At 38.4% G+C, this 15,848-nt stretch overlaps 1 protein-coding gene across 5 annotated transcripts in view; it reads left to right on the top strand.

Annotated features, from left to right (window-relative positions):
- GBF1 (golgi brefeldin A resistant guanine nucleotide exchange factor 1) overlaps positions 1–15,848 on the top strand; it is a 4,751,435-nt gene that overhangs the window by 3,774,039 nt on the left and 961,548 nt on the right. For all 5 annotated transcript variants that reach the window (XM_044055999.1, XM_044056000.1, XM_044055998.1 and 2 more), the window contains one exon: positions 11,105–11,228. In XM_044055999.1, coding sequence (XP_043911934.1) covers positions 11,105–11,228 — 124 coding nt within the window. The remainder of the gene's footprint in view (positions 1–11,104; positions 11,229–15,848) is intronic.

The following is a 15,848-nucleotide window of genomic DNA, read 5'->3' as shown; positions in this document are numbered from 1 at the left end:
AACATAGTTTATCATCCAGTTAGCCTCAGCAGTAGACACAGACTGTCAAGTACCCTATGGTCTGGTCTTCATGCGAGTCTGAAAGGGACTTATTTTTATTTATTTATTTAACATTTGTTAACCGGGGAAGTCCAACTTGGAACAAAGCCAGTTTTCAGCGGAGGCCCGGGGTGAAATGCTCGCACATCTTTGTAATTCCTTTTATCTTTCCTTCCCACCTTCAGGGGTTCTGCTGTATGTGGCAGTTCATTCTGAAGGGGGTATGTGGAGATGTCACTTTTATAGCCTGCATCTGTTTATGGCTCTGACTTAAGACATCGCACATACTCCCCTGCTCCAAAGACTTTGGTATACTGGCTGGATGTCCAGTGCTGCAGGCAGCAATCTCCCTACTGTGATGAATACTGCAACATGGAAGAGAAGGACCTCCAAGGTTATGGTAAGTTCTTACAGACATAGTGGTCCCTAGTCCAGTGCAAGATAAAGTGCATGGAAAGGATGTAAAAGATTCTTTTTCTTATAGATTCTGTTCCCGATAAGTAAAGGGGGACATGAATGGACCAGTTTAAGAACAATTGTAAGAACAGTTTTGGGTGAAAATGTGGTTTAGTCCTAAAGGACACCTGAACTCTTTTGAAAGGCACATAAGGACTTGACATTGCCAAGATAACAGGGACAGAGGTAATGGGTCACATAAATATGATCTTCCAAAAAAAAAAAAAAAAACCTCTTATCTGCTGAAACTGCCATTTCAAAGGAGCAGACAGCGTTGTCAGTCAAGTTGTCCAGGTTCTACGGAGGAGAGCGGTTCATCAAAGGGAATCAAAGGTATGCAAGCCCCTTTGAAAATGCTTGAGAAGTCCATGTTGACCTGTAGTTCAAACTTCTTTGATGCCTTGGTGTGCCAGAATAGTGGATATGTATACCTGATAAAGATATAAGTGAAACAGATGCCTAAATTAGGTTGGAATCAATTGACAAATGCCCAGCTGAAGTGGTGCAGGATACTCTGCCCAGATTTGAAACTCTTGTAGGAGCAATTCTGAAGTATGGAAGCAGTTATGGTAACTTCAGCCACCACTGAGTCATCTGCCAAAAGATCTACTGGGATGGAGAAGCCATGCATGGAGCTGGCTATCATCAAGGATTATTGTTTGGACTCTTATTCCATTGGTCAGGCCTCTTTTAACAATTTTGTGTTTCAGGGTTTGCATTTTTGAGTCCTTCTCTTTAGAGCTTCCTGCAGCTTCTAGCTATCTTTCTCTACTGCTTGGAATGTTTCCTAGATGTTACCCCATGCATATGTCCTTTGAATTCCTTTACGATGGATGTATGAGGTGTTACGTTATAATTTGGTCTATTAGAATACCCTTTGCAGTCAGTGCTTATTACCTTCCTGCTACCTCCCTATGTAAGAAGATGCCTGCAAGTCAGACAGACACATTTTAGATTATTTTTTTCACCTCCTGATGCAGATTACCTGGAAGCCAGGCAAGCATGTTTTATGTCTCCTGCTCAATGCAGTGTGATGGACTAGAACTGGAAAAATCCAAGGGCTTTACATGCATTCCTTGCTGCATCACACATGTTGCCATTAAATACGGTCAAGAGGCTTATGAATCTGTGTACACAGAAGGTGGGAATAACAAGTATTTGTGCCTAGATGGGGAACTCTCAGGACATTCAAGCATTTTCCTACTGTAGAGGTCCCCCATTTGGTGAGCACTTGCATGTGTATATCCGTTATATCACCTGTCATTAAGTACTTATTTTTCTACATAAAGTAAATTTCAAAATAAAATTAGACACTGATTGCAGAGTTTATTTTTTCTTTGAAGATTCAATTAGACTTATTCCTCTCTGCTGTTTAATGGGTGTGTTCGCAAACTGTAAACTATAGCTGAATCCCAGTTTTTATAGTTTTCTGCATGCTTATACCTCATAAGTATTTGAATCTACAAGTAGAGGACCATTCTATAGAGAAAATATACACCTCTGTTTGAATTGTTTGTTTTTATTCATAGCAACTAAGATCTCATCCTTAGGGGAAGAGAATTGAATTGACTGCTAGTGCTTGCCTCTAGGAAAAAAGAACATTTGGTATAATTCATAATCCTGTTTCATTATTCTGACTGCTGGTCACTGGTTTCATGACTAGACACTGATTATTCTCCATTGTTACTGAAAGATATAAAGCTGTAAACAGCTCAGCTTCTTGCCAATAACAATGATAAGGTGTTGTCCTCAGGTTATACATTAATTTGAGAACCGTTTAGCACTAGGGTTGCCAGCTTTCTTTGTGGCTAAAACTGGACTAAGGTCACACCCCTTGCATCACCCAAACTCCACCCATTCCCACAACACCCATTTTGTGACATCATTGTGACACCAGCTGATGGGAACGCCCTCTTTTTCTGTTTTGAGTGCCTGCTTTCAGCGGATTTCTCCCCAGTTGCCATAAACACTGTTAAAAACTCTCACTCTGCATACTGTCTTGCGCTTTATTCTACAGTGATTACAGATATTTGGGTTTAATTTAAAACATTTATTTCAAATTTTATAGCACAAACTACTGATACACATTGGCTAAACAAAGCATTACAGTCTCACAATAAAAACAGACTTAGCATTAAAACTACTCTGCCTGTAAATCTCACATTCACCTAAACAGCATTGCACATTGTTTTCCCAAGTTTAGGATGATAAAATTTTAAAATGTTCTAAGAAATGACAGTATTAACAACAATCATATCTTACATCAATAACACAGACCTGAAAATGTATAGCATGGTCTGAAAATACGTGTTTAGTGTAAAACAATACATAATGACATACTTGGTCTTGCAGCTTTTGAAAAATGAACCTATGCCTTTTATAGAAAGCTACAGAGCATATGCTTAATGTGGACAACTAATGGATGGTCAGAAACTAGCAGGGTCATCAGTTTACACACCTTTGCTATACCAATGTCAGCTCTGTATGTCACAAATAACAATTAATCACAGCGTGTGTTGAGGCATTTGGCCGGGCTTGTATGTGCTGTCTGATCACTGTGGGATTGACAAAAGTAAAGATGAATATATCAGAGATGGAATTACAGTTGGGCTGCACCCATACCCAGCAATTAAAGATACATATATTGGCTGTGCTAATTTCACACATTTATTGACTGTAATAAAATAGAAAAAAAAAAACAATAACAATTGCTCGCAGTTATTTATTTTAACATAGTCACTCAAACACACACACTCACACATGCATACAAATGTGACCATCAACTACAGCCCCTTGCATGTCTATGACTGTACGTCACAGAACTTTGTGGTCAAGTGAATGAATAAATGGATAAATAACTGATGCACAGGAATGTATCTTCTTACATAACTGTTTTCAGAATAGAGTGTGCAAACCACTGCAACCCCCTTCTGATACCTCTCAACCGCATAGCCCAAGAATCAAGGTAAAAGCTACGAAATGAGGGACAAGAGCAAACAAAGGCACAGAAACTGCTCTTGTACATATAGAAAACTGCTAGAGTAATACACTGTGTTAACAGCAATCAGAAAAAAGCATTCTAAGTCTGAAATGCAATTGTCTGTCATTATTTAGTGACAGACACCTTGTTGATTTGTTAGGAAAAAAAACATGCTTTACACAGAATAGACCAAAATATGAGGCAAAATCAGAGACGTCATTTTGCAGAATCAGGGAAAATTGAGAGCATCTATATGATATATTCCCTAACCCCCCATGCATACCTAGACACACACACACACTACCTTCATTGCTAATGCTGCTTTCCCGATGCTGGCTTCTGCTGTGCCTTCCCCGTTTGAAGTTAAATCCAAAGTCAAAATTGCTGATACTTACTTAAATGCTGCCACTACCAGACCAAAGTCGAACTCTTGTTGCTCGCTTGCAGTTGCATTCTGAAAATGCTACCTTCCTTAAATGCTGGTTTCTGCTTCCCGCTCGCACTACCGGAAGTGAGCTCCTTGAGCTCAATTCTGACAGGTTGGTAGCCCTGAGGGACCTGATGTCATTGCCGCGAAATTTAAAAACAAAACCAAAGTCCAGTTTTGAATGGAATTTCTAACCGGACAATTTTTCAAAAAAACGGACAGTCCGGTCAAAAACCAGACAGCTGGCAGACCTATTTAGCACCACTTTTCTTGATATTTCAAACCGAGGTTAAAAAGTCCCATGGGACTTATTTAGAGAGCTTATCCAGTATTCTAGGCAAATTTCTCATACATGCAGCCACCTTAGGATAAAACAGAAGTATCCATTGAGTTACTGTGCTTACCTTGTTTTCAAATAAATATAGAGAATTATGAGCGGATCGGCAGTTCTCATGACGTGCATGTTCAAGTCGTAGATGCCAAGAAATTCACCTCAAAAGCAAAGCTTGAGAGGTGAAACTTGTCATCCATGTTGAGAACACACAGTAGTAGGCTAGGATCGGTGTCTCTCAACTGTCCAGATTTATTTTTACCTTGTATGTTTGGTCTCTTTTTCATAAAGCTGTGGTCTTTGGACAAATTAATAAGGACTGAATTCATAAAATAAAGATGAACATTTAAGTTTCAGACTTCATATCCTTCAGAAAATGTAGATGAACACACATTTTGTTGTTTTAGTAACTTTGTAAGTTTATAATAGGAAGCCAGGGATATATTAGCAAATATTTTATTCTGCCATTGTCATTTGCTGGTCATTACTGGCAGATTTTATAGTCTAGCCCAAGACCTGGCCTTAACAACTTGAGCAGGAGGTGCTTAAAATTTGTTAAGGTTAGATCTCGCACCACTTTTAATACAACAGATTTTTTCTGAATATTGAAGCATAATCACAGCACTCCACGCATTACAAATAAATTCTGAATGACATTTTGTGCTTCTTGATTGGAAGAATTCAAAATACTTAATCATATAATGCCAACTGTAGAGTATTAATGTTCTTAAAGATACTTTGTTAGTTTGGTAGACGCCCCTTATCCCTCACTGCGAAACTCGTAGTAGCCACCCCCTACATACAACATCAGAAGCCAAACCATGGTAACATCTGTCTACAGACCTCCTCTACTAGGTTACACAGCACTGATCATAGCTTCTCTGTCCTCACTCCAAAACTGTGGTTATCTTTCTTCTCTCACATCTCACTGACAGTACCAACTACCCCAAGTTCAGATGTTAACTTAAAAAAATTACTAAAACATCAGCACAAAGACAGCTACCTTGATGATGATTACATATCACTTACTCATCTTATCCTCCTACATCCATCTTTATTCTCCTCACCTGTCTGCAGCTTCTCACATTTGGGTACTTACTTAAACTGTGCATCCCCCTCCTCACTCTTTAAAATGCTGTTAGCTCTGACCTGTATGAATCAGTAATGCTGTATCTTAATAATGCTAAGCTCACTGCTTCATTTTTGCACATTGCAACTTGTTGCTCTACCCTCTCTAGCATAGATGACAAGCAGGTGGGGTGTTCCGTTTAGATGCTTTAATACATAGAAACACATCAGGATGGATAGCAGCATCATAAAATATAAATGAACTGGTTAACAGACGGACCTTGTGTACATACATGCTTACATTTCAACAGCTTACTACAAAATGGCAGTCAGACTCACACGTGCTCAGTATTTATACACTTGTTCAAGCCCTTGGATAGCTTCTTAAAGATACATGCATGCACGTTGATCTACATCCTCCCTCTTAAAAAGCTTGCCCTTTGTAAAAACTATGTTAGAGTTAGACATGCATTACTATAGACATTAGAAACAAAACACAATGTTCATGTCCAAGTTGCTATGTATCTGTTACATGGTCTGGAGATACGATCAAATCTCGTAACATAGTAATTTGAACTGAATTTAGCAACAGGGACATTCTTCAGTGAACAAGTCTTATCAGGAATGTCTGGATTCGTCACAGGAACGTGAATATTCTCTGCAACTTCCTCAGGAATTGGAACACCAGACAACTCACTCTGAGATAAACAGTCTTTCTCACAGGCTATGTGCTGTGATGTAGGTTCGGACACCAGTCTCAAATGTTTTTGATTCCATCTAAAGTCTGCTCCTTGTGTTTTCATAATGTATGATCTTGGCTCTGGGCAAGTATTCTTCATGACTCCAATCCGTTCATAACCTTTGGATGTTTGCATCCTTACCACTTCTTCTCGTAATGGATTGAGCAGTTTGCTGGTTTTACCATAGTAGGACTTCTGGGTTAAACAGTTCTTTAAAAGATTGGCTTCCACTGACCTATTCTTGACACATGGAACCAACAATTGACTACTAATTGGTAATGTGGTTCTGGTTTGTCTCGACAGAAGTCTCTGAGCAGGTGAACGAAGATGTTTATCATGAGTAGCATTTATGAGATTAAAGAGATTCAGGAAAACATCACTAATATCTCATTTTGACTTTTGTAGTAACTGTTTTGCACTTTGAACTCCACGTTCTGCCAAACCATTTGACTGCGGGTACTCTGGGCTGCTCATGACATGAGTAAAGTCCCATTCTTTGGCAAATCTTTTGAACTGTTAGCTTGTAAACCAAGTACCATTGTCAGAAATAACTTTGTGTGGACTACCATGCACTGCAAAATGATGCTTCATCTTAATAATGACAGTACTGGATGCTAGATTGAGAAATAGGTCAACCTCGAACCAATTAGAATAAGAATAAGAGTCTACTAACACCAAATAATGTTGACCATTCCACTCGAAAATGTCGGTGGCTACTGTCGACCAAGGTAGTTCAGGAATCTGATTTAGCTGAAGTGGTTCCTTTTGTTGATGTGGCTTAGTGCTATTACACACGGAACAAAATGAAGGTGCTCTCTCAAAGTCTTATGGCATAGAAGGCCAAAATGCTAAACCTCTCGCCCTTTTGGTAGAGTCATTTCCTGGGTGACCACAATGCAAGATAGTAATGTACTCTTGTTCCATGGACTTTGAAACCGTTACTTTAGGACCTTTCATAATGATACCTTTGTCAGAGAAAATCTCGTCTCGATATGGAAAATAAGGTTGCACTTCTTGAGGTGAACTAGATTGCTTTGACAACCATCCTTGATTGATAAAGTGGTTGAGCCTTTGTAAAACTGGATCTGTGGCTATGTGATCTCGCAGCTCAGCAAGATGTGTGGAAGAAAAATTTCTCACTTCCATGACTTTAGAATCAAGTTTCTCATTCTCGTGCTAAACTGTGGTGTTTCTGGACAATCTGGATAATGTATCAGCAAGATAAAGAAGTTTGCCTTTCTTATAGACGAGTGAAATTATACTTTTGCAATCTCAGCATCATGTGTTGCAGTCTGGCTGGAGCTGAATGCATAGGCTTTCTCAAGATAGTGACTAAAGGTTGATAGTCTTTCGATCTAGATAAGTATACCATACATATAGTCATGCAACTTTGAACATGCAAACAGAATTGCCAAAAGCTCTTTCTCTATCTGGGCATACTGCATTTTGGTTTGGGTAATAGTTTTTGATGCATAGGCAACAGTTTGATCTTCTTGTAGAAAGACTACACCAAGACCAAATTTCGAAGCATCACATGAAAGAGTAACTGGCTTGTGAACATCATAATATCTGAGAGTTGGCAGGCTAGCAATTTTCTGTTTCGGGACATAAAAATGCTCTTTGGTGTTGCTCTAAACAAGACCCTGATACATCTTTATGTGTCTGCTCTCTGAGTGGTGTTGATAGTTGACTTAATTCTGGAACGAACATGTCTAGATAGTTAACTATGCCAAGAAAAAATGTTGCAGGGCTTGAAAATTGTCTGTAGCTGCTATCTCGGGAATGGCTGTTTGCTTGGAAGGGTCTCATCATAAGCCTGAACTGGTAAATAAATAACCAGCATAAGTAACTTCTTGTAGCCTGAATTTGCATTTCTGTGGATTGAGCTTAATATTCACTTGACGTGCCCTTTCCAGAACTTTTCTGAGGTTTCTGTCTTGCTTGCTTCACCATGACCTCCTACTAGTATATCATCTACTATAGTAGCACAAAAATATCCAAAAAAAACTTGCTCCATTACACGTTGAAAGATTCACTTGCTGAATTTATCCCAAATGGCATTCTCAAAAATCTGTACCTGCCAGAGTACTGAACAATAGTGAGCAATGATGATTTCTTGTCAAGCTGAATTTGCCAAAACAAACTCTCTGCCTCTAACACAGAAAAAACAGTGGCATTTGGCATACGTGCTGCAAATTCTTTGACTTTGTTCACTGGATGCTGAGGTCTTTTTAGTGCTTTGTTCAAATTTTGGGGATCAGTACATATTCAATGTCATCTGAGCTTTTCTTATGAGCTACCACCATGTAATGTACCCATTCAGTTCGAGTTGCAACTGGACAAATCACATCTTGTCTCACCATTTTATCTAACTCTGCTTTGACTCTGTCCTGCATGGCTATTGGAACTTTTCGTGTCAGCCTGATAACTGGACTGACATCTGGGTCTAACTTCATGGAGTACACAACTGGAAGCTACCCTAGTTTGTCTTTGAAAAGATCAGCATGGGTAGAAAAAATGTACTGGGTGAAATTAGAGTAGTGGTCTTTCGAGCTAACTTGGTGGACTTATTAAATGAAAGCAGTCCCATTTCCAAACTGTCTCTGAGTCCTAATGACTGGATGTGCCTCTTGACTACATAAAATAAGTTGTAGCTTCTCCCACTCTGCTGGGAGTAACATAAAAGCACTACTGAGTCTTCAGTTTGAATTTCCTCACCATAAGCAACAAGCTTCACAAACGTTGCCAAATCAAGTGTTTCACCATGACACACACACTATCAAATGCTTCTGCTGACATAACATTGCACTTGGAACCTGTGTCAACTATGAGCTCTGTGTGTTTGCCATTTATCCAAACAGTACAAAATACTTCATTCTTTGCCCTTAAATCTACTGCATTGACTGTTTCATGAAGCACTGACACACAATCCACATAAAGAGTAGGGCCACAGCTCTCTAATTGATCAACTCATTTCTTAAAATGTTCCCTCTTAATAAAAGAATTTGGGCCTTTTGATTTACAAAACCTTTTGAAATTATTCCATTTATTGCATTTGTGGGATTGTTGACCAAAAGCTAAACATTTTTCCCTTTTAGATTCATGACTTCCACCACAATTATGACAGTTGAAATTGGGTAATCATGCCCCCTCACCCTTATGCCTATTTGCTGACTCACTTATGCTTCACTGAGACTGTGAGAACTCTAGAATTTGCTGGAAAGCTCTGGGGTTTACCAGTGAGTGCTGCAGGTGCTAGAGTTGCAGCCATGTGCTTGGGCCTGTTTCTTTTAAGTACCTGCTGCATACCATCAATATGAGCTTTGTCACTGTGCCTTCTAGAGCTGTTCTCATTTGTAAGCATATTTGTCTGCTTTTCTGTGAGCTCGTATAACTGACAAATCTCAATGGCCGTATTCAAACTTAAATCACTGTTTTGAAGCAAAATCTTTCTCACAGCATCATCTTTAATACCACACACAAATCTGTCTTTTATCAACTCATCCCTTAAATCACTAGATCTGCATGCTTTAGCTTTTTTTCTCAAGTGGTTATATATGCTACAAAAGTTTGACCAGGTTTTTGATCCCTTGTATAAAATTAAGTGCCTTTCCATTGTAACATTTGTCTGGGGGTTACACATCTCTCTAAATGTATGTTTTAAGCACTCAGGGTCCTCCCTTGACTCAGCCTGTACAACACTGACTGCTTTCCCCCTCTCCTGTATAGATAACAGGCGCTTACACAAATGAACGTTCCCTTTCTGTGGCTTCTGACCCAGCTAAATTAAGCAGAATAAATGCCTTTGTACGGTCATCTTAATAAGAAAATCCAGCCTGTATGAAAATGTTGTACTCTTGCTCAAATATTTTCCAGTTCTCTGCAATATTACTATCAAACACAAGTGCAGTGGGTTTTCGAAATCCATCTACCATGCACACAGAGTATGTACAAACACACTGAAAATATGGCTGTTGTAATTGTGTACGAACAAACTGATCTGTAAGCTTGTAATAACATTCAGACGTGCAGTAAATGCTTCAAAATACTGTACTTTGTGAAATATGCTCTGTAATGGCTGTATTCTGTGAAATAACTTTACTGCAGTACTGTATAAACATGCAAACACTTTATACACTTCTGATAACTTGGACATCTTTGATTAATACGGACAATACGTGCTTAGCAAAAATGCAGTAATTTCCTCTTATTTTATTCATTTTATGCAGTTCGGACTTTATTTCAAACATTTTCCATAGTAATTCAAATGTTTTATCAGTATCAGACATATTGGTCTATGCAAATATCGTTTAGAAAGTTCTGTATGCCACATTTCATATTTTGCAAATAAAAAATAATGCTGAGCAACTTTTAATATCTGAAACGAGTTTCTGACCTGTTTTGTGACGTATGCATATTGTAGAGATGATTCACTCCTTTATATTCCTCCAGTTTCAACTAAGTGCCCCTCAATCTTGAACTGAAGAATTTGGATTCCATCCTGGCCTCAAATCATTTAGACATGCTGCGTCTGACACCATTTTGCCCCTCCCTGTCTAACATAGATGACAAGCAGGCAGGGTATTTTGTTTAGATGCTTTAATCCATAGAAACACATCAGGCTAGATAGCAGCATCAGAAAATATAAACTATCTGGTTAACAGACAGACCTTATATACATACATGCTTACATCTCAACAGTTTACTACAAAATGGCAGTCAGACTTGCACGTGCTCAGTATTTATACACTTGTGCAATCCCTTGGATAGCTTCTAAAAGATACATGCACACACATTGATCTACTACTTTAACTATTCTTTTTTACATAAACATATTTTTGTTTTTTGATGTTACTGTTTTATATGTAACCCATACTGAGCCTGCAAATGATCAAGTTCTGATCAGTGCTGTACCCTGGTAAACAAAATGTAAATAAATTAAAAATAAAAGTAGGTGTCTATTTTTACAGTTCTATTAGGAGTCTGTAGTAGTTGTACTGCCTTAAAATATGTAATCTGCTTTTGTTCTACTGATACTAATGCTTTTCTTGTATTGCAACTAGGGGTGAGTCAACAATGCTGAGTTTTGTCAGTTGGCTTACTTTGAGTGGAACAGAGCAGTCAAACTTAAGAAATCCATCCACTGAGAGTCAGGAAGCTAAACGGCTTGCTCTGGATTGCATTAAGGTAAAGCAATTTTTTGTGTATGCCTGCACATTTTTATGAATTAATACTTGTCCTGCCATTTGCTAATCATACCTTTCCACCTGAAGAAGGATATCATATTAATATCTCCACACAGAAATCTATGGCATTGTTATTACTGCTTTTGTCTGTAGTAAATGACAGTATTCATCATTCAGTCACTGTTGCAGTAGCCTAAGCCTGTATGGGTTATATTCTACTAAGGATATGACCATTGGTCAGCCTTTAAAGCATTGAGGCATTTCCATGTGCTGTAACTGTTGTTTGCTTCATGTGGAGCCACAGAAAGGCAGTGGTTTTGGTGCCACCACCTTCAGGACATCATTCTTGTTGCTGAAGTGCGCACTCACTGTGGGCTCTGTGGGATTGACAGTCAGCTACACTCTTTCAGGGCTGGGCATGTAGTAGCCTTCTAGGAAAACCTAAATAAAAAAAAAAATGTGAAGCTGGAAACAAATCACTGACTGCCACACCAAGTCATTAGTTAAGCGCTTTCATTCGATTTATTCAAACGAACTTCTTCAGAACCACATGACAATCCCAAAACCATCCTTAATATAATAACATCAATTAACAATGTCCAATAAAATGGGTTGCATCATTAAGTCACTGAATATCCAATATTTAAAGAACAACTTATGTTCAAATAAAATAACTAAAAAATGTGTAAAAATATAACTAAGAAATATATATAAAAATACAAGAAAACACACAACAGTGTGTAAGTAATATATAGGTTAATAATGGTACCTATTATTCAAAAGGCTTTGATGTTTAAGGTGTACCATTCAATCCAGGAGCTCTTTCAGCATTTAAAAATACTTGCTATCTTAACTCCTTAATTTCCAGGGCATTATTAAACTCTGTTATATAAGGTGCCATATTAATATAATCTAACACAAAAATACAAATTTCTTAAAGTTAGTACATTCCAAAGCATGCTTAGCCAAAGCATTATTAATATCTTTATTTTTGATTGCTAAGCAGTGCTCATATATCCTGCTATGTAATGCCCTGATTTACCAACGTAGAATATTGTCGATCTAACCATGTTAATATTAGTGGCCAGAATAGATTTATCCGTTAACTGTTTATTGTTAACTGCTACATTAGTATCCTTTAAAGGGCATCAGAGAATTACCTTACCGTTTTTTGATAGGTGCCGACTCAGGGATCTTTTACATCCACCACCTCAGGCAGATGGAACCACAGTTTAACCTCTCATCTGAAAGACAACACACTCAGAAGGTCAACACCCTCCTTGTGCTGCATTCCCTGTTAGCAGTCCATTTGCCTGGTTTGGGAATAGAACTCACATCTTTCTGCACCAAAGGCAAGTGTGCTACCTGTTGCGCCACTGGTATTGCTGATTCTAATTCTCAGTCAGAAGAGCAGGGACTGAAAGGGGAATCTTTTTCCTCCACAGAATTCTCCTTAAGTTGAAGATTTTGGTTCTGAAGAAGTTTTCTTCAGATTCCCATTTCTGAAATGACAACTAAAAATGAAAGAATTGTTTCAGTGGGAACAAAATTAAATTCCAGTATCCCAACACGAGTATTATGACTTATTACAAGGGGATTTTCCACAACCTGCACCTGTTCCTCCTCTTTTACCAGGATTGGACTTTATCTTAGCAGACTGCAGTATGCCTGACAGTCAATCTCCTATCCCTAAAATGTTTGATAGGTTGTACAAAGTCCCTCAGATGCATAAATAACAGTTTTCTAATGCCAAATCCTATCCTGCAGTTATTTCTTTAGCAAAGCTTTTTTTGCTAGACATGTTGTGAATGCTAACCCAGTTCATTCAGACAAGGATGGAGAGCTTTCAATTGATCTGGGAAGAAAGTTTATTTTTTTGCCACTTTAGCTATTAGAATTCTAAACTTCTAAGCTGGTATGTTAAATGTTTTACTGACCTCTTTTGAAAATACAGACTTAACTGCTAACCTCCCTCTTAAGTGGTTAAAGCATCTTTAAATTCTGTAAATGCAGTGGATATAAAAAGAGTATACACCCCTGTTAAAATGACAGATTTTTGTGATATAAAAAAATGAGACCACAGTAAATCATTTCAAAACTTTTCCCACCTTTAATATGACCTAGAACCTCTACAATTCAATTGAAAAACAAGTCTGTTAGGGGAAAAAAATATAAAAAATAAAAAACGTACAATAAGCTGGTTGCATAAGTGTGCACATGCTTAAACTAATACTTTGTTGAAGCACCTTTTGATTTAATTGCAGCATTCAGTCTTCTTGGGTACACACCTGCCATCAATTAAAGAGACTCTGATTAACCCCAAATAAAGTTCAGCTGTCCTAGTAGGATTTTCCTGACATTTACTCAGTTGCCTGCTACAGCAAAAGCCATGGTTCGCAGAGAGCTTACAACGCATCAAAGGGATGTCATTGTTGAAAGTTATCAGTCAGGATAAGGGTACAAAAAAAAATCCACAGCATTGGATATACCATGGAAAACAGTGAAGACGGTCATTAAAAAGTGGAGAAAATATGGGACAACAGTGACGTTGTAAAGAACTTGGACGTCCCTCCAAAATTGATGAAAAGACAAGATGAAAACTGGTCAGCGAGGCTGCCAAGAGACTTACAGCAACACTGAAGGAGCTGCAGGATTTTCTGGCAAGTACTGGTTGTGTACTACATGTGACAACAATCTCCTGTATTCTCCATATGTCTGGGCTATGGGATAGGGTTACAAGACAGAAGCCTTTTCTTACAGAGAAAAACATCCAGCTCCAGATGAATTTGCAAAACAATACATCAAGTCTCCCAAAAACATGGGAAAATGCAGGGACGGTGCTAGCATTTTGGGAGCCCCCAGCAGGCGAATATAAACCACATTGCCATCACACCCCCTTCCCTATCAGGCTCATGCAGCACCTTTTAACAATCACTGTGTAGTGTAACTACATTCAGACCATTAAAAAGCTTGAAATGTCAAGGTACACACTGGCTGGCATTTAGTACCAATGTTACATTATGACTAGCCCCTGTACCACAGCAAGGTAGCCACTCACAATGGTATATACACACACACACACACACACACACACACACACACACACACACACATACATACATACACACACACACACACACTGAATGAGACTATGCAGCGGTTAACGTTGTCACCCCGCAACAAGAGGTTCTCCAGTTTGATTCTCAGCTGGGGTGCCTTCTCTGCGGAGTCACCATGTCCTCCCTGTGTTTGCGTGGGTTTCCTCCCACATTCCTGTAGTGTTTCTCCCTAGGCCTCTGCTAAAAATAGACTCTGTCCTAGTCCAACTTTCCCGGTCAACAGATGTTAAATAAATCAAATTTAACAAGCCCCTGTACAACAGCAAGGTAGCCACACACAGCGGTTCACACACTAACTGGCATTTAGTAGTAATGTTGTTACATTATGGCAAGCCTCTGTACTGCATCAAGGTAGCCAGTCCCACAGAGGTACACAAAGACATCCACACAGACTCCCTCACACAAGACAGACAGCTACACAGACTTGCACAAAGGACATGCACACCAACACATGATGAAGCCAGCACTGTAGTAAGACTGAACACTAAGAATTTAAAATACTGGGCTTATTTATTTTATTTTACATTTGTTGACCTATGTTTGTTATGAACTGATAATGATGTTAGAATAAGATTTTGCAGTAGAATGCACTATGTGATCCCACATTTTTGAAAATCAGACCAAAACTAAAAAACATCTGGACATTGTGCAACATTCTCATAGCCCGTACCAACCTCCTAACCTCTCAGCATAATTCCAAAGCTGAAAACTGCAGAACAAAGGTGTAACATCAAGGAAAGTTACAAACATTGCTATGATATACGTAGAACGATATTAGAATAACAGAGATTACATTAGCATTCATTAAAATAATGATGACATTCTGCAGAACTTTCATAGTTCCCCCCACAAGTTTCAGCACAATTCTAGAGGAGGTATTTAAAAAAAAAAAAAAAAAAAAAAAAAAAAAAAGGTTTTTCCAGTACCATGCATTGTGTGAATTCACATTTTTGATGACTAACAGACCAAAATACAGGTCAAACATGTGAGCTTTGGCCGGTTAAGACCTGCATGATATCAGCTTGAATGCATAAGTGTAGCTAAGTAACTTTTATCTGCACTTTTTAAAGTAATTTGTTTGTGTTGCATTGAGCAATATCTAGCTAGAGGTTGACTGTTTTTTCAGTAGTGCATGTGGTATTTTCAGTTAAGGCTTGTTAAAAACCTGCATAGCCAGTGATAGGTGGGGGTAGTAGTTTCCTTCATTGTTATTCAGTTTCTGTCTTATACAAGTGGTACAGTGAATTATCTTCCGTTTAAACTGTGAGCTTTGGCCGGTTAAGACCTGCATGATATCTGCTTGAACGCACAAGTGTAGCTAAGTAACTTTTATCTGCACTTTTTAAAGTAATTTGTTTGTGTTGCATTGAGCAATATCTAGCTAGAAGTTGACTGTTTTTTTCAGTAGTGCATGGGGTATTTTCAGTTAAGGTTTGTTAAAGACCTGCATAGCCAGTGATAGGTGGGGGTAGTAGTTTCCTTCATTTTTATTCAGTTTCTGA

This window comes from Protopterus annectens, chromosome 14.part0, assembly GCF_019279795.1.
Source record: "Protopterus annectens isolate FY-2018-M chromosome 14.part0, PAN1.0, whole genome shotgun sequence".
Lineage (NCBI taxonomy): Eukaryota > Metazoa > Chordata > Ceratodontiformes > Protopteridae > Protopterus > Protopterus annectens.
The sequence above is the reverse complement of the archived record's forward strand: the minus strand, read 5'-3'. Positions and strand labels throughout refer to the sequence as shown.